Source organism: Anolis sagrei, chromosome 6 (genome assembly GCF_037176765.1).
Source record: "Anolis sagrei isolate rAnoSag1 chromosome 6, rAnoSag1.mat, whole genome shotgun sequence".
NCBI lineage: Eukaryota > Metazoa > Chordata > Lepidosauria > Squamata > Dactyloidae > Anolis > Anolis sagrei.
Genome location: NC_090026.1, coordinates 112,843,975 through 112,863,312, shown reverse-complemented (window position 1 = coordinate 112,863,312; position 19,338 = coordinate 112,843,975). Strand labels below are relative to the sequence as shown.

The 19,338-nt window shown below is 39.9% G+C and overlaps 1 protein-coding gene across 2 annotated transcripts in view; it reads left to right on the top strand.

The window, feature by feature from the left end:
- Positions 1–19,338, top strand: part of NRP1 (neuropilin 1) — a 170,137-nt gene that overhangs the window by 68,895 nt on the left and 81,904 nt on the right. For both annotated transcript variants that reach the window (XM_060782510.2, XM_060782512.2), the window contains exon 4: positions 3,733–3,960. In XM_060782510.2, the coding sequence (XP_060638493.2) occupies positions 3,733–3,960 (228 nt within the window). The remainder of the gene's footprint in view (positions 1–3,732; positions 3,961–19,338) is intronic.

The window sequence follows — 19,338 nt, the reverse complement described above, 5'->3', positions numbered from 1 at the left end:
AAAGACCTACAACAACCCAGTAATTCCGGCCATGAAAGCCTTCGACAATACGTTAGGTAGATTGTTCAATATATGGTAAAGGTATGTTTCATGAATCTGTCCATTAAAGACAAATACTGGATCCTACCCACAAAGTTTAGAGCAGTGGTTCCCAACCTTTTTTTGGCCAGGGACCACTTTGATTAGGGACCACTTTCCATACTTTCCATACCAAAAGGGTAACAAATCAGTTTTTGCTCAACTTCAGATTTGGTTTGGTTCTTTGGGGTGCTGATTCAGAAAATTGCATTGGATAGACCACGTCAACTCTAGTTTCTCATACAGAACATATGCCATCCAGTAATCACCATCTGCTTGCCCACAGAAAACCATATCTAATAAGTTTCAGCACTATAAGGGGGTTTCACAAGACCAGTCGCTCTCATTGCAACAGTGTAGTAATGGTGAGGCCGCAGACCATGTTTTAGTTCTTGGGGACCACTGGTGGTCCACAGACCACAGGTTGGGAACCACTGGTTTAGAGCAAGGCATAAGTTGGCAGAGAAAGCAAATTTCAAATATCATCACAACTCCACGGGTTCCTTGAAGTATGGTGTTGTGAATGGAGTTTTGGATTTACAGTAAATAAGGAAAATCCAAATGGTTCTCAATTTTACTGCAAGTCACTGTCATTTCCTTCTTATGGATCAGTTATTTCTGGATGATTAAAATAAAATCAACAAAATACAGAAATAATCTGATCATTGCCAAACAAGATGTGTATGGTTTTTAACTTTGTAGGACCAAAGTGAAAGTGAGCAATGTTTCTGAACAGTGGTAATGTGAGGTTTCAATCAAGATAAGTGGGGTTGTTATGAACTGATAGAAATTGATTGTGTACCATACACTTGATCACAAAGTCTGCTTGCTTACCTTTTATTTGTTCATACATTTCTACCTAACTTTGGAACATTAAAAAGTTGTATAGTATTATAGCTCTGCTCCATTAGCAAGTCCTTACCCTTCCCTGTGGCAGTTTTAAAACTATGTCCTCTGGAAGAATCTTGATAAAACAGGTGCTCCCATTTAGAAACAAAGTTTAGGATATGGAAGCAGGTTTTTGAGTATCTATCCATACAGTAATGCCCCATATCTATGCATAATGGGTTCCCTAAAACAGATGTGACTAGTGAACACCATTAAATATTATTATTTCCATGGTTCCTATCTAGGTATTCTCTTTAGGAAGGCAATTCTATGGTAACTTCCAGAAGAAGTGCACTATAGAATTTCCTGGAGAACCTAGCAAATTCCTAGAGAGTTCCTCCTCCCCACCCCAGGTCCAGGTAAGTGAAACCACAGATATGGGTTCTGCAGTTATGGAGCTTTTACTGTACATATAAATAAACTGTGGAACTTATCTTCGGTTTTCAATTACTTTCAGTGAAATGTGTGTTCAAATTTGTATTCCCATTATCAAGTAGAAGGCATTGTACCTTTAAAAGGTACACAGCTGAACATATCTCCCATTGCTATCTCATATAGATAGTAAAAGAGACAAATGGCTTCTGCATTCCCACATGCATTCATATTTACAAATACATATGTAGTTCCTGCTTCAACAAATAATATGTTAAATGTATTGTCAAAAGCTTTCATGGCCAGAATCACTTGGTTGTTGTGAGTTGTCCGGGCTGTATGGCTATGTTCCAGAAGCATTTTCTCCTGATGTTTCTCCTACATTGTTGTGAGGTCTCCTCGAAGTTGTGAGGTCTGAGGATGCTTGGTCACAACCTCTGAGGATGCCTGCCATAGATGCAGGCAAAACGTCAGGAGAGAATGCTTCTGGAACATGGCCATCCAGCCCGGAAAACTCACAACAAACCAAATAATATGGATGGATAATGATGACAAATCTTGGTTATCTAAAAAAACCAAGGCCTATCAAATGATGTATTAACTTTTACATAGGTAAAAATATCCAAATATACAACAAGAGCAATAAATGACAAAACATATTGTTGTAAGACTACACATCCACTGTTGCTAAGTAATACAGAAGGAAAACTTATATGAGCCATGCCCATTATTTCTGAATGTAAATATTTTGTGGAAGTCATCTACAACTACATTGTGGCTGATGTTATAAGCCCAAAGTTAGTGTGTCAACACTGATATTAGTTGGATTCTAGTGACGCTGCCAGTAATCACACAGTTTATCATGCCTTCACTAACAGCAACACTTTACTGGTGCACCTGTGTCAACACCGCTCAGAATGAGTCAGTCACCCTTGGTACAAGTACGAATTACCTTTCACATTTAGTTTGTCTAGGAGGCATAGGTCACATCTGGCAGAGTTACTGAGTCACTGCTCTAGGAATCTGAAACCACTGCTCCACGCACTGAATCCCTTCCCCATCTCTTCCAAAATGTTCTATTTTACCAATAAAGGGCTGTCAACCTTAAGATTTAAAGATTTAAGCTTGAGGGGACTATAATTATTTCCCAGGGGCTGTCGAGATTTCTGCTGCTTGCGCGTTCATTGTTCCCATATGACTTTGTCATAATTTCCCCCCTCTGCCTCAGAGCTAGCACAAGTTTTCTTTTTCAAATCACTCTCCTACAAATTGAAAATTGGAATTCATACAACAAAGGTGAAATATATTTAAATGTCAATTATCAGTAATAATAATAATAATAATAATAATAATAATAATAATACTTTATTTATAGACCACCCTATCTCCTCAAGGGGACTCCAGGCAGTTTAAACAAAAATGGGACAAACATTCAGTGCCTATAAGCAAATATAAACACCTCAAAATAATACAAAATAATAACCGTAAACTTATAACAAAGGAGAAATTAACTTCAAAATGAAAAACAGAATATGAGTAATCAAATAAACATAATTATATTAATAACATATTTTACAATTAGAAGGCATGTTTGCAGACAACGCCAAATTGGGAGGGATAGCCAAGACCCCAGAAGACATGAACAGAATTCAAAATGATCTTAACAGACTAGAGAGATGGGCCAAAACTAACAAAATGAAGTTTAACAGGGATAAATGCAAGGCACTCCATTTAAGCAGAAAAAATGAAATGTAAAGATACAGAATAGGGATGCCTGGCTCAAGAGCATAACGTGGGGAAAAGATCTTGGAGACCTCATGGGCAACAAGTTAAACATGAGCCAACAATGTCACGCGGTAGTTTAAAAAGCCAATGGGATTTTGGCCTGCATAATTAGGAGTATAGTGTCTAGCTTCCACCTGAACATGAGGAAGAACTTCCAAACGGTGAGAACTGTTCAACAGTGGAACTCTCTGCCTCAGAGTGTGGTGAAGGATCCTTCTTTGGGGGTTTTTAAACAGGCTGAATGACCATCTATCAGGGGTGCTTTGAATGCAATGTTCTTGCTTCTTAGCAGGGGCTTGGACTGGATGGCCCACAAGGACTATTCCAACTCTAGGATTCTATGACATAAACCCTAAGAGAATGATTAAAATACATAAAAATGGCTACCATGGTTGTTATTTAACATGTACAAACAGAAGGAATTGAGTAAGCTGGGTGACTAATATGGAGATTAAAGTGAGATATTTCACTGAAAAGCAACTCTGCTATTTGGAAAGATAAAACACTTCAGTGTTGTTTGTTTGTTTGTTTGTTTGTTTGTTTGTTTTGTAGCTAACCATAATGGGGTGTCAACTTATAATGTGTTTATTTGTTTCTTTTGTTCTGCAGGACCAGAATGCTCCCGAAATTTCACATCTATGAGTGGAGTGATCAGATCCCCAGGTTTCCCTGAAAAATATCCCAATAGCCTTGAATGCACTTACATTGTTTTTGCACCAAAGATGTCAGAGATAATACTAGAATTTGAAAGCTTTGAACTGGAACCGGACTCAAATCCTCCAGGAGGCGTGTTCTGTCGCTATGACCGATTAGAAATCTGGGATGGATTCCCTGAAGGTAAGACACACAGAAAATGAGCTGCGTGCCAAAAGATTGCATTTCCATAGCATGACAAAGAGACCATGTTGTGTTTTAACATATGAGGCCCTGCCTTAAAAAGCAATGCTTTTGGGTTTGGAAAGATTAGCCGTTTACAAGAAACGTTGCCCGAGGGATGCCTGACTGTATTTACTCAGTCTTCAAGGAAGTTCTTTCCGTATCCCCTGCGCTCCTTATATTTTTATCAGTTTTATACTAATTTATGCAATGCTTTTGATACAAAATAAATAAATAAGGCCCTGCCTTGTCTTGAAACAAAGGCAGTTGAAAGTCAAAGATGGGGAATCATGTTAATTGTACAAGATACAATGCTTGAAATAGGCTCAAAGGTCCATTTGACAAGTAATGTTATCGGAAACACTAAAACTGCTGCAGAAAATACCAGTCCTCTATTGTTCCCCACACCCTTTATTAGATGAGATACAACTTTCCCCTTGTGTCTTAATATTACTAGACGGAACATTTCACTGCCTCCATCAGTAGTAGTCAAGGATAGACAGTTGGAAAAACTTTCACAGCATAATGACATTAGGACACGAAGTCAATTGAAATAGATGTTATGAAGGAGGACAGGCATAATGGTATTGTGTTTCTATTTCCAGCGACAGCTCTGTGCTTCTGATAACAAGAAGTTTTGCTCTAAAAGTCATCCTGATGCTAAAATGCATGTGTGTCAAAACACCTTTCATTTCAGAGAAGATGCATTTGGTTCATTTATGGCCAACTTTCACCGATGCAGGCTCTCGAGATTTATCTTGCATGTTGTTAGCACTAATGAAGAGAGCACTGAAGGATTTTATGGTGTTATCCTGTGGCTTGCTGCTGCTGTTACTAGTTTAATAGGCTTTAACATTAGGATTCTTTTAGGCTGAGCACTAGCCCTTAGGGTGCCAGTGTTAGAACTCACGGAGCCATGGGACTTGTATAGTGATGTGCAAGCAACTGCCTTTCAATAGCTTTATGTGCATATGCCACAATGAACAATGGAAGTGAAGCACCTTTGGGGGGAATATTTGTCTCTCTCTTATTCCAACTTGAAAGAAAATCCAAAGACCAGAAAAAGTGACAAAGGAAATTACATCTTTTGTATTCAGAGAAATACTGAGGTTTTATTTCCAGCGATCTGCAAACTATTCAGAACATTACACAGGGAAAGATAGTAGGTTCAGACTTTATGTTGATTAAATGTCATTGGGCTCAGTTTGCTAACCAGTGGGGGTTACTATCCATTCACAGCCATGCTGTGATAGGCAGAAGTGGAACCTGTTCTTTCCTGTATTCAACCTTTCAGAAACCACAGAATGTTGTGAAAGATTGCTGGAGAGAGAAGGGAAAGTAGCAAAACTGTTGGGCAGCTTGACATAGAGTGTGATTCCTGACCAGCTGAGAGGAAAAAGGTTAGGAGGAAGAGTGCTGAAGTTCAGAGAACGCTTTCAAAGGATATGATTGTAACAGAGAGAACTGAGTATATTGAGCCCCTAAGCCTAGGAAATGAAACGGTTCCTGTTTAACCACTACTTTAGGGGAGTTATTATGTCCCATCTACACACTACTGAGACCTAAAGACACATACTATTGTTACTTTTCAGAATTACTCTGTTTTCCTTAAAATAATCCAGAGTGGGTTTTAGAGAATGGGTAAAGTCAGTACCAGGATCACAAGAAAAGGTAATCTAAAAGTAGGCTTTGCACAGCTTAAAGAGCTGGGCATGCTTAGCCTGAAGAAGAGAAGGCTGAGAGGAGACATGATAGCCATATATGACTATGTGAGAGGAAATCACAGGGAGAAGGGAGCAAGGTTGTTTTCTGCTTCCCTGGAGACTAGGACATTGAACAATGGCTTCAAGCTACAAGAAAGGAGATTCCATCTGAACATTAGGAAGAACAGTGAGAGCTGTTCAGCAGTAGAACTCTCTGCCCAGGAGTTTGGTGGAGGCTTCTTCTTTGGAAGCTTTTAAACAGAGGCTGGATGGCCATCTCTCAGGGGTGCTTTGAATGCGATTCTCCTACTTCTTGGCAGGGGGTTGGACTGGATGGCCCTCGAGGTCTCTGCCAACTCTATGATTCTAAATATAGCACCAGCTGCTTCCATCTTTACTTTCTGTTGTAGAAAGATAGGAGTAGTGTTTTGCTTCATAAATAGCACCATCTACAAGTGATGTTCTGGTCTTTTATGCCTTCAAGAGACCCGAACATGAACCAGTGAATTCAAATTACAAGAAAAGGGATTCCACCTAAGCATTAGGAAGAACTTCTTGATGGTAAGAATTGTTTGCCAGTAGATATAGACTGCCTCAGAAAATAGTGGAGAGGCTTTCTTTGGAGATCTCAACTGTTTGAAATTTATTCAACAAATATGGTGACCTCGCTGTTTTTTGACCAGCATTAGTGGCTACAAGGCTTAAGGAAGAGAACGTAGCACAGTGTGCACGGAGAGGACCCCTGTTCCTCTACAGAATTAGCCAAGCACATTTTGCGTACTCGGGGATCTTTAGTCTAAAGTACGAAATATCCCTTCCCAGCTCAGTCTCCCATAGCTTCTTGGGTTATAGGAAAGAGGGATTCTTCTCTCTTGGTGCATGAATTTTGATTGATGTATGAAGGCTTAATTATGTGACAGTAATGCATTTATCCAATGTCTGTTGTGTTGAAGCTCCTGTTATGTTATGTTCAATTGGATTTTGACAAGTTAGTGTTTGCTGTGAGCTGCTTTTCATGTAGTTCATTGCAAGGGAATGATATAAAAAGCAACCAGCTAACCAACCTGATTATTTGATTAATGAAGGCTTGTTTGGTTTTCTAAAAGTCCTTTAGGAACTTTTAGAAAAAGGAGTTGCAAGTGATGGTGCAAGTTATGACAAAGTAGAAAAACCTATGGTGGGGTCTTCATAAATTAGAGTTAGGATCATAGTTGGACCACCTAATCCAATACCTGGCCAATGCCATGCAGGAATATACAATTTAAGAAATCAGGATTATTCATGGATATGATTATTATCTCAGGGAGTCTCTAAGACCTCCAGGGCAACTCTGTGAAAAGCTTCCCTAGAGATTAATAGGGAAGTGTAAAGGCAAGTTTAAAAAAGTAGATTTTAACTCATGTTTTTCTATTTTCCATATACATGGGGCTGCAGTAGTGCAGCGGGTTAAATCGCTGAGCTGTAGAACTTGTCGACTAGAAGGTCACCAGTTCAAATCTGCAGGATAGGGATGAGCTCCCACTGTTAGCTCCAGCTTCTGTCAACTTAGCAGTTCAAAAACATGCAAATAGATCAATAGGTACTGCTTCAGTGGGAAAATAACAACACTCCCTGCAGTCATTCCAACCACATGGCCTTGGAGACATTTACGGACAATGCCGGCTCTTCGGCTTAGAAATGGAGATGAGCACCAACCCCCAGAGTCAGACTCAACTAGACTTAATGTCAAGGGGAATCCTTTACCTATACATTTATATATATGATACTAAAAATCATCTGTATAATTGCTAGCTTTCACAATATCAGAAATAACTAAAAAACCACAACAAATGCACCATATCTCTTCTCCCCTCTTAGTCTGCATGAATAGAATCTACAGTTCTGCCTTTATTTATTCTTTGCAAGATATAAGTTGGCTCATTCTCATAGAAACTATTGTTTTCATCTATATTTAATCTTGGTTGGGCTCTTTTTGGCTGAAAATTGTTAGCTTGGGAGAACTTCTTTCAATCATGTTTAAAAGATGTGCTGTTCCCTGGCAGATTTTAACAAGGATTTGCTTATGCATTGTTGAGAAAGTATCTTATTAACAGAAGCTTTAGACCTTTGAAAGTAAATAGCAATCTAGTTCTCAAGTTTTCATGTGTTTGTTTTTGAGATTAAATAGCTTCATCATGTTTCTCCGAAATCCCTTTTAGTAACAAAGAAGCAAACAAAAGAATGACTTGAAGACTATCTAATATTTAACCTGTCCATTACAACAGCCTTGGAGCAGTAGTATAACGATGACTTTAAATTTAATAATAGGCTTTTCTCCACAGCAAAATGCTTTCGAGTGTGAATTCCTGTGGAAATTTTTATTTCAACTCATGTGTGGAGAAAAAGACCAGTCAGCCAAATTATTTGAAATATCTCAAAGAGATTAGTGTCAAGGTTATTGCCACTATGGTAGTAATTTTCTGGTTCAAAAAAAATGAGTGAACGGAAGCTATTATAAGCAAGTATTAGCGTTCCCCCAATGTGTCTTTGGATTAAAAGTATCTTTTGTTTTAATAATAAAAATCAGAACTGTTGTGTTTAAAATTTGTATTTTATTACCACCTGGCATATTTCTCAGGATGTGAGACTTCACAAAACACATGTACGCATTATTTAATATTTCATATTAAAAGATGTTTTAATGGAATATATTTTCCTGGGTTGTTGTGAGTATTCAGGGCTGTATGGCCATGTTCTAGAGGCATTCTCTCCTGACATTTTGCTTATGGCAAGCATCCTCAAATGTTGTGAGGTCTGTTGGAAACTAGGATAATGGGGTTATATATCTGTGGAATGTCCAGGGTGAGAGAGGTAGGTGTGAATGTTTCAACTGGCCACCTTGATTACTATTTAAAGGCCTAACAGTTTCAAGGTATGGCTTCTTACTGCCTGGGAAACTCTTTTGTTGGGAGGTGATTAGCTGACCCTGATAGTTTCTTGTCTGGAATTCCCCAGTTTTTGAGTGTTGTTCTTTATTTACTGTTATGATTATAGAGTTATTTAATAACTCTAAAAACAGGGGAATTCCAAGATGCCTACCATAGATGCAGGCAAAATATCAGGAGAGAATGCTTCTGGAACATGGCCATAAAGCCCAAAAAACTCACAACAACCCAGTGATTCCAGCCATGAAAGGCTTCAACAGAATATTTTTTCTATTCAAATGATTGTGCTGAAATCAGTAGAGCAACTATTACAGAATAGAGGGAGTAACTATGTTGGGTGGTTCCCAACCTCTCCGAGTGTTTTGGACTTCAACTCCCAGGGTGCTTCCAGACAGCACTTAATGATGGGCTTTAGTGAGGGGCAAAAAATCCTGGGACTTCAAGAGAAGTCCACATACAGACCTGTTGGTCCTGGGATTGCTGCCTCCGTTGTCCAGACTTCATGTTTTGCTCCGAGATTTAGAGGCTTCCAAGATGGCCACCACAGGACTTCTGCCGGAAACTGGCAGTTTTATTTTAAAACCTCACAGGATGTGGACATGCAGATAGCCACATATCGGCATATCTGCATAGTTCCAGAAGTTCTGTTCTATGTGCAGAACAGAGAAACTGTGTCCTCCACACTTTTCATGAAGTTTCTGGCACACAAACAAAGTTTTTGCCTTCTACTCAAGTGTCACCATCTTTTTTAGGAACTGACCAATCAGGAACAAGCCTCTAACCCATGGGAACAAAATTAGATAAAAAAATCCCATTATGATGTCGCGCTTGGGTGCTATAACTCTTAGTGAAAGAGACATAGACGTGACATCTTTGCTTCTTGCCTTCCTTTAGAGAACTGGAACTCCCAAGGACCAAAACACTGTAGATAACTCAAAATAGGTTTTATTGTTGACAAAGAGTTATCCCTTTAAGGCAATAAACTGGAAGTTTCAAAGGGGGTAAAGGAAATATACATTACAGTCTCTGGTTGTCTTGGGTCCAAGGAGATTTCACAGCTGAGAAACCTTTCCTGTTCCCTCTTTTCTCAATGGCTGTGAAGGTCGGAACAAACACAACCTCCAGTTCAATGGCCTATGTTGAAGGCACAGAGTCTTCCTTTTGATGCCAAAGGACGGGTTTGAAGGTGCTTGGGTCTCCTCAACATTGTCCAGGGTGATCTGGACATGAAGTATGAGTCCCAAGGATAACAACCTTAGAATTGGTGATGAGAGATAACTTAATTAAGGGCTTTAGAGCCAAGTCTCTTTCTCATGTCTATCTGATAGAAAGTTTGATGGTAGAAAAGGAAAACCTCTGCCCTCCTCCAGGAAGAGGTGGAGCCAAGCAATTGAGCTGAGGAAGCAATATAACTGGTGCAAACAACATTGATTGAAAGCTATAAATAACCAATCAATCCAACAATACATTTACAAACTAAGCAAGTATGGGAATGTTATACAGTTTAAACCTTTGCACTTTAAAGTTCTACACACAGGTGGCACCACTCGCACCGTCACACCCATGATTTCCTATTGCAGGGGCATACAGACATGCAAAGATCTGGATATTCGCTAAAAACCGCAATATTCCCGCACCTGGAAATATTGTGGTTTTGGCCTTTTGTTGTAATTACTTCCGGGTTTACAGAGAACAGTGTCTGACCACCCTGCTCATTGCTGCGGGAGCTCCTGGGATAAAGGTACTGTCTGGATGGGCCCCCAGAAATCACAGCCAGCTTACCAGCTGTTAGAAACTGTGGGAGCTGAAGTCCAAAACACCTGGAGGCCCGAAGGTTGGGAACCACTGAAAGACTCAATAAGCAAAGAGAAGCCACCTGGAAAGACCATACTATTATCCACACTATTCATTTGGTTGAAAATCCAGTGGGGAAAAAATACTATAGCGATTGCAAACAACTGGAAGGGAATAAGAAGGGAGTTCAATGTGGCATCAGTCAATAGTTAAGCAAAAAAAGTTATAAATGTGTGATTTGGTGTGCAGAAATGCTGAAGCCTAAGGCAAAATAAAGTATACATAAAAACAGCCAGCTTGAAAGCGCAAACCATTGATGCTTTTCAGAAAAATGGCTTGCTCCAAATCATGCAGGACTGATGTGATGAATTACACATATTCATCAAACAACATTTCTCTGAAGCTTAACCTATGGAATGCCTAAGGGAAGCTCAAAAGGCGCTTTAAGAAACTTTACATATCATTTGAGGATTGCAGGCAAAGCGTTACTGCTGTCATCAGTATTATAAGCAATTGCAATGATTTCTCTGCACATCTTTATTCCAGAGTGTATATGTGCATGCACATACATGTATATATGTATGGGTTTCCTTTTAACCAAGAGAAGTCTTCCATCTTTCTTTTGAGCATTAAAAAAGCTGAAGAAATAGCAAAGCATGTAGATAAGCTTATTTTTACCTGTTAAGTTTCATAGCTAATATAAAAACAAAGCTAAAAGGGCTGATTCACAGCGATTCAAAGTAGCCATGTTTAGATATGGTCTTTTAATAGTCCTTAATAAGCCATGATCTTAGAGACATATTTTGCAAAAATGGACTTTATTTCACATTATTCTATATTCAGTTTAATTCTCGAATATTACTTATTTGATCCTCCAATGTCATGATATTGCCATGGGAAGCAAGGAAAACATTTAAGCTCCAGCCACTGAGCTCTGACTCACCCATGTCAAAGCAAGATACTAAGTGAATAAAGCTAAGTGTCAGGCTAGAAATTTATTTTTTGGAATACCATAGGCAAGAGCCACAGTCGTATTCATGAAGGAGTTTCCAATTTTCTTCACAGAGGGTTTTTTCCTTGTGTGTGGAGTGCTTTTTTGCTCAAAGAAGGGAGTGAACTGCCTTTACTCATACAGACTTATATACTTACACTGGAGGAACTGTTGTTGTTGATAATTGCAGTCATGTTGACTTCAGCATATGGTGACCCTCAACTTACAATGACCCCTAAGCAACTAGTCCCTAAGCAATCTTAAACCTCCCTGATGTCTGTACAAGAGATGAGTACATAATTTCTCACTGAAGTAAATGGTGCTTGTCTTTGGCTGAGCCGCTAATAGTGATGCCAACCATAGGTGTGACTGACCTTCACACAAAGGTTTTAGCTTATAAACAAATATAGTGCTGTTTCACTTTTTAAATGGTGATGCGGAATTATATATTCATGTAGGAATATGAAATTCTAAACTATTCTGAACCCCATTGATTTTAGTAGGAAATGTAAGCATGTGTCTGATTTACCACTGAAGTCAATAGCACTTATCTTGGTTTGCTGCATCTTCTGAGTTTACTAATAATCAATAAAATCAATTGAAATACTGAATAAATGCAAATATTACCTTTTCCTGCTATATACGTCTTCTTGTTTAGATTTTAACCTCTTGTGTATCTACCTTCAAGTTGCCTGTCAGCTTATGCCCACTCTACGAATTTCATAGGATTTTCTTAGGAAGGGAAACTCAGAAGTGGTTTTGCTAGTTCCTTCTACAGGCACCTGGTTTGAACTCCCACCATGAAATAAAGAGACCAGAGACAAGAAAATGGATCTAAAGGTCCATTTTCTGATCCATTAAGTGATAGAACTCATAATAACCTGTAAAGGGAAAATCTGTAAACACATAAAATGTAACTCATGGGTTAATGGCCACCTAGTGAACTTGTCCTTGAGCCAGTTGTCACTCCCTCTGATCACCTCCAAGGACATGCATACTTACTTACTTATTTACTTACTTACTTACTTAGGTGATTCCTCGTAGCTCGAGGATGATGGTCCTCCAAGTGAAGTGTCTTGGAGGTGGCTGTGGGGCCCTATTCTTGATCCACATGTTCTCCCACAGTGAGGACATTAGTTTCCAAGTGGAAGACGGTCCCAGTCAGAGTTGGCTTGACACGCCTTCATCTTGGGCCCTTTTTTTTTCTTTTACCCTCCATTTGTGCATCTTCAAATTCTGCAGCACTGCTGGTCACAGCTAACCTCCAGGTAGAGTGCTCAAGAACCAGGGCTTCCCAGTTCTCGGTGTCTATGCCACAGTTTTTAAGGGTGGCTTTAAGCCCATCTTTAAATCTCTTTTCCTGTCCACCAACATTACATTTTCCATTCTTAAATTGAGAGTATACTAACTGCTTTCAGCTGTCCCGTGCACCCCTTGGCCTTGCCCCACTAACCATGGAGGATGACTTCCAATCCACATGGAAGCAGGCAGTAGCATCCAAAATCTCCTCGTTGGGATTTTCTCCAGGTCTACTATTAGCTATGGATTACAATCAAGCCAAAGCACTTATTAAACAACATATCACAGACACAGAGCGCCAACTAGATCTGGCCTCGGCTCCAAGCTTCCTTATCAGTGAAGACAGCAGATACCTTGCCTCCCCTATGGCATATTTAACATACTTAGAGGTTCCTATTCATCGAAGGGCTTTCACCCTGGCCCGATGCCACGCTCTCCCATCAGCTGTACTCGAAGGCCGCTACCGGAAGATCCCTTTCCCAGAGAGGCTCTGCCCCTGTGACTCGGGTCATGTAGAAACAATAGAACATGTGCTCCTTCAGTGCCCGTTCTACAGGGATATCCGTGCCAGGCTTATCTTACCTCTGATAGACAAGCACCCAGGCCAGTCAGGACAATTTTATACCTCCCTGCTACTTGCAGATACTAATTCAGCTACAACCTACAATGTCGCAAAGTTCTGTGCAGCAGCATACAAAATCCGCCAGGGAATGACTAGTTCCAAAAGTCAACTGTGTGTCCAGTAATCTTCTTCCCTGAATCTACAATTTGGTGATGGATCTGGGCATTGTATGTTTTTACCCTGTTCCCCCTTCTGCTCCCTCACCCATATTGTGTTTTTAGTAGTTATATTTATATTTTTAATGTACCAAACATGCCAGGTTTGTCTGGAAATGTGACACTATTTCCTGTGCTGGTCAATGACCGAAATAAATATTTTGATTTTGATTTGATAACTGCTTTCAGAGATGGTGATCAGGCATTTGGACAATGTGGCCAGTCCAGCAGAGTTGATGGTGTAGGAGCATCACTTCAATGCTGGTGGTTTTTGCGTCTTCCAGCTGACATTTTTCCACCTGTCTTCCCAAGAGATTTGCAAGATTTTTCAGAGACAGCACTGAGGGAATTGTTCCAGGAGTTGAGTGTGACGTCTGTAGGCAGTCCATGTTTCACAGGCATATAACAGGATTGGGAGGACAATCCTTGGTATCCCTACAGATGTCCCAGTCCTCAAACTCTCTCTGCTTCATTCGGAAAAATGCTGCACTCGCAGAGCTCAGTCGGTGTTGTATTTCAGTGCCAATGTTGACTTTTGTGGAGAGGTGGCTGCTAAGATAGCGGGAATGGTCAACATTTTCTAATGTTGCTGTATTTCTGGCATCGCAGAGGGATTGGCTGGTGCACCAAGGATCCCGAAAGGCAACCAAAATTCTTTGGCTGCACCTGATTATAGTTGGAAGGCCATCCTGAGAGTGCTGTCTCCCAAACCACGGGGTTTTTAAAGAGTGAGAATCCTCAATCAAACCCCAAGGGTAGTTCCCATTTTATGAAATGTATAGGGACTGTTGTGGGAGTCCAGCAAACCAGCCGACCCCAACCAAGTCTGACTCCTTTATGGGGTTTGCTTGGCTGCAGGTGGGGCATTTTTGGCAGCCTCCCATCCAGAGACTAACCAGAGCTGACCCTGCTCAGCTTTTTAGACCATTACAATGGTCTGTGAACAAAGAGCATTTGTACTTTCTTTCTTTCTAAATGGAAATTTATATTCTCTAAATCTCATAGTCTCAGAACTGGTGCTCTCAGGATAAGACCAAAATCATGTCTCGCAATAACTTCAAAAGGATCTTAGCAATTCTATAATTCCAATTTAAACAGCTAAGAATAGATTTTCTGTGCTGAAATCCATTTGACCCTTAGCTCACAAATTACAAGGCAAAGAAAGATTAATAGGAGCCTCTCCCCCCCCCCCCCCCCCCAAAAAGGAAAAGAAGTCTGACACATTTTAGCTAAGCAGGTAAAGATATAATCTCATAAATTATTGGTCAAGATATTTTCTCCACAGTGAGCCATTTAATGTGGTTGCCTTTTACACATTATTAAGTAATTTATTGTCATTCGCAGCTTTGTTAGCCTGAAATTGAAAATAAAAAGAGAGAAGTTTAAGTATGCTCTGTATTTATATGGAAAGACTAAAAACCTCTGTTTCATCCAGTTCAGATCAGATCAATACTGCATTAGCTCAGCAGGCAAACTCTTACATGTTCTGTAAGAAAATCCAATAGTACTTTATATCATCGTCTGCAAAGCTTTTGGCTTCTGAATTGACACAGCTAGATATGAGGACTCAGCTGTGATTTCTAGCAGCAATATTCAGAATACTGACATTTTAAATTATCAAGTACAAATGTCTTTAAAAAATTATAAACTCACAAGTCTCACTGGATCTTAAAAGTGTGAATTTGCTTAAAACAAGTTGCTTCCTGTCTGCAGGAAATGAGGATTTGGATTGAGAAACTGGTTTACAATACGTACTACAGTATAGCGTTCAGTGAGTTCCTTTGTCCTCTTCCTTAATGCCAGTGGTAACAGTTATCAAGGAACTGATGGAAAGGAGCAAGGGCAGATTTCCCATCGGACTGTAGAAGGAAAGACAATGAGAGGAGAAGGGTGGATATTGACTAGTTGGATGCCTGACTAAACATTAAACTTGACAGAGGATGTTATGAAGAATTAGGGAAACGGAAGCTACAAACGAAGAGCTTCCTGTGGTAAAAGCTGCCAGGCCCTTTCAGGGCCGGTAGGTAAGCCATACGAGGCTATTCAATAAAGAGAGTGCCTTGTTGTTGTTTTGTGTGCCTTCAGTTTGTTTCTGACCTATGGCAATTCCAAGGAGAACCCATCATGGGGTTTTCTTAGGAAGATTTGTTTGAGGCGGATTTGCTTTTCCCTTTCTCTGAGGCTGAGAAAATGTGACTTGGCAAAAGTCACCTAATGAGTTTAATGGCCAAGCCAGGATTCCAACCCTAATCTCCAGAGTCATTGTTCAATGTTGAAACTCTTAGTTGACATTGGTTTCTCAAAGAGAGTGCCATACCCTATCCTAGATTCTTGAGTACAAGCAGTCCCCAAGTTACGGACAAGATAACATTTGTAGGTTTGTTCTTAGGTTGAATTTGTATGTAAGCCGGGACAGGTACTTTTTAAAGTTTTTGATAGCACATGGGAGGATTAACCCCCTTGTGGTGTTTCTTTTGTTGTCTGTACCCCTGTTCAGAAGATTTCACCTCACTTTCTGTCCCTGTGATAAATGGATTTTGAAAATGTTGGGCTGCCGTGGAAACAAGGACTGGTGATAAAGCTTCAGTTGAGACATCTTTTCCCATGCTAACTCTTTTAGGAGTGAATTTCCCTTCCGAGGGGTAGTTTTCTCTCACTTCCTGTTGTCTCACCCCTGTTCTTAACTAAGAGTTGTATGTAACTGAATTTCCCTTCCAAATTTCCCTTCTCTCAGCACCCTTCCAGACATGACCAAAACACTGAACTTCTCACAGGTTTAACTGAGGTGTCCAAATGACACCTCAGGTAAACCTGAATTAATCCGGAGTAAACTGGCATTTCCCAGTTTACTCCAGATTAATTTGACACCTGGAAAGATCCGCATCTTAATGTAAGGTCCAGATCTTTCCAGATATGGACTTCTGCGATCCTGAGGATCAATGCCCACATTGATCCTGCTTTGTAGCAAAATGACACCCCACTCTCACCTCCCAGCACCCCATTGACCCCAAAAACCTATGTAAGCAGCCTGGCTGAACACTCACAATACCCCCCCCCCACACACACACACACACACACACAAACCTCCTGACGCATCATTGTCACACGGAGGGGCCTGACCATCCAGCCAGGCCTTCATGTACATTTAGTTTAAATGAAGGGCTGGGGGCTGGCACCATGTAGCCACCTCTCTAGGAAAAGCCTAGAGCTTGGGGTAGGTGTGGGACCTCAATCTCAGTTCCTCACCCCCGTTCTTAACAATGAGTTGTTTGTAAATCAGATGTTTGTAAATCGGATGTTTGTAACTCAGGGATTACCTGTTTCTTTCCTTGCTCTTCTAAGTTTTTTATGTACAGATAGTACACAACAAATGCGAAAGCTCTCATATGTACCTTGATTAAGAAAAATGTCAGTTCCAGACAAAAGCTACCTTGGAACCATGTTCTTGTTATTATCCCCTTGAAAAAGCAGATCTGTTAGTGTAGCCAATTGCTCCACACAATGTAGTAATATCTGTTTTTATCAAGATGTTCAGTGGCATCTGTCCAGCCTATCTTAGCATTGTTAGAAATGGAGAAAAATGTAGAGCATAGACATTTCTGGGGGGAAATTATTTCTAAATGAGAAGTTATTGCTGAGGTAATCAAGATCTGATGGAATTCAACACCATTTCAAGATTGATGTAATAATGTCACTGAGTTCTTGTCACATGCGTTTGTTTGCTCTCTCTCCTTCCCCAAGTATAATTCTGTGAACTTTCTGAAATCACAACAATATGGACTGTTTCACACTACACATTTATAACATTTTGATACCACATTTCCTGACATTCCACTACCTGGTGACAACCATAGATTGTATTTATGGGAGGTATTTAAAATTATCTGCCAAAGAGTTCCAGCTCCACCAAACTATAAATCCTGAGAATGGAGCCATGGCAGAGAAAGAGCCATAGCACTGTTATTTTTCTTTTAGGACTGAAGGCTTGCTGTTGGATGCTTTTCATTGATTTTGCAGTAGCTTATCCTGTGCAGATATTTGAAGCCTGGTACTGTTTGGTGAACTAAGTTGTTTACTATTTAATTTAACAGTGTTTAATAGAATGCTTAGTCTCACAGTGGAGCTGCTGGTACTTATTGAGTAATCGCAACTCAAACACATTTAGCAGTTCTTTTTTCTGGATTGGCAGTTACGGGTAGATGGAAGAGAGACAGTGTGCTACCGCACAACATGCATTTACAATCCTGTGGCTGGAGCATGTCGCTCCTACTCATATCCAACTTCTAGAGATCCAAATGATTGCTCCAACAGTAGGGAATGCATGGCCCTCCAGGTGTTGTTGAACTACAACTCCTATCATTCCTCACCAATGGATATGTAATCAATCCTCTGTTTCCATGGATTCTGCATCTATGAATTCCACATACCTTGAAATCCTTTAAAAAATAAATTCTACAAAGCGAATCTTGATTTTATAATTTTATATAAAGGATGTCATTTTACTATGCTACTGTATATAATGGAAATTTAACATGCTTGGATTTAGGGGTCCATGAAGAAATCCTGGAATGAAACCCAAGCAGATTCCAAGGGCCCATTATACTCACTAGTTCTGATAAAGTTGTATCTGCATGCCAATAGCACATAACCCATCTCTCACCTCTGGGTTACTGGAACAGTGTGTGTCAAAGTTATGATGAGGCAGAAGCCTTATGGGGAAAGCCCCCGAGAGAAGAGAGGCAATAAGTGCTGATTTAGCTCTTGAGAATGAAAAAGCAAATAGCTGGGAAGGAACAGAATCTGTGTAGTGTTTGGCTCCTAGCCATATGGAAATTGTGGTAAGAGGCTCTTAGGCTTAGGAACTTTAGCCAATCCTGTTATGGATTTTTACTAGCAAAAGATTTGTTGTTCTTAAACTTCCAGAGGCAACTTCACATGGCATACATCTTCAGTGAATACTTCTGAGGCATATTATCGTAATGGAAATAAAATATTTCATACTCAGTGTGAATTATTTCCTTAGTGACACAAGCTACAGTAAGTATGATCAAAAGGGGAAAGCTTCAAGCTTCAAGCTGTTGAAGGAAATAGGAACAGACAAGGTGGAGGGGGAGATCATTGATTGCTGGGCAATTGGAGCCATTCAAGCATGTCTCCGAATTTGCTAAACAACCCCTGATCACTTGCCCTGCAAACATGGGGTTTTGAAAATACAGGATCCTAGGGAGGTACATCCACTATTTAGAGGATGCAAGAATGGGAATTGGTTGACCTCCAGATGTTGTTGACCTTCAAGTTCAACAACATCTTCATTTGCCAGTATAGCTAATGGTGAGGAGTGCCAGGAGTTATCCAAAAACACCTGGAGCACAGATTGATTCCCACCCATGATGTATTTAGACACAAATATTTAGACAGACCCTGAAACCCATATATGATGTATTTAACTTACCAGTGTTACAAACTGATACAAAAATGTTACATAGACATAGAGATCGTTGATACAGTCAAGTCATATCATATTTTATATAAGCTCCAATTAATGGCATATTACAACTTCTCATTGTAACAAATGTCATGGCATTATACTGATTGTACATCTGTCTCTCGCTAGGTAGCCAACCCTATATATACCCTGTTGAAGTCAATGTGAAAAATCAATTATTAATTGAAATCCTACTGATTTCTAGAAAAAATAGTGACTAAACTATTTCCCTTGAAATTTGTATCCAATACATTTCCAAGTTTTTCTTAAATACATTTTGATTATCTGTTTTAGGAGACTACACTTTTGTTCTGTTCTGCCTTCATCCTATACTCATATCAACTCTCCTGATAGACATGGACAGTT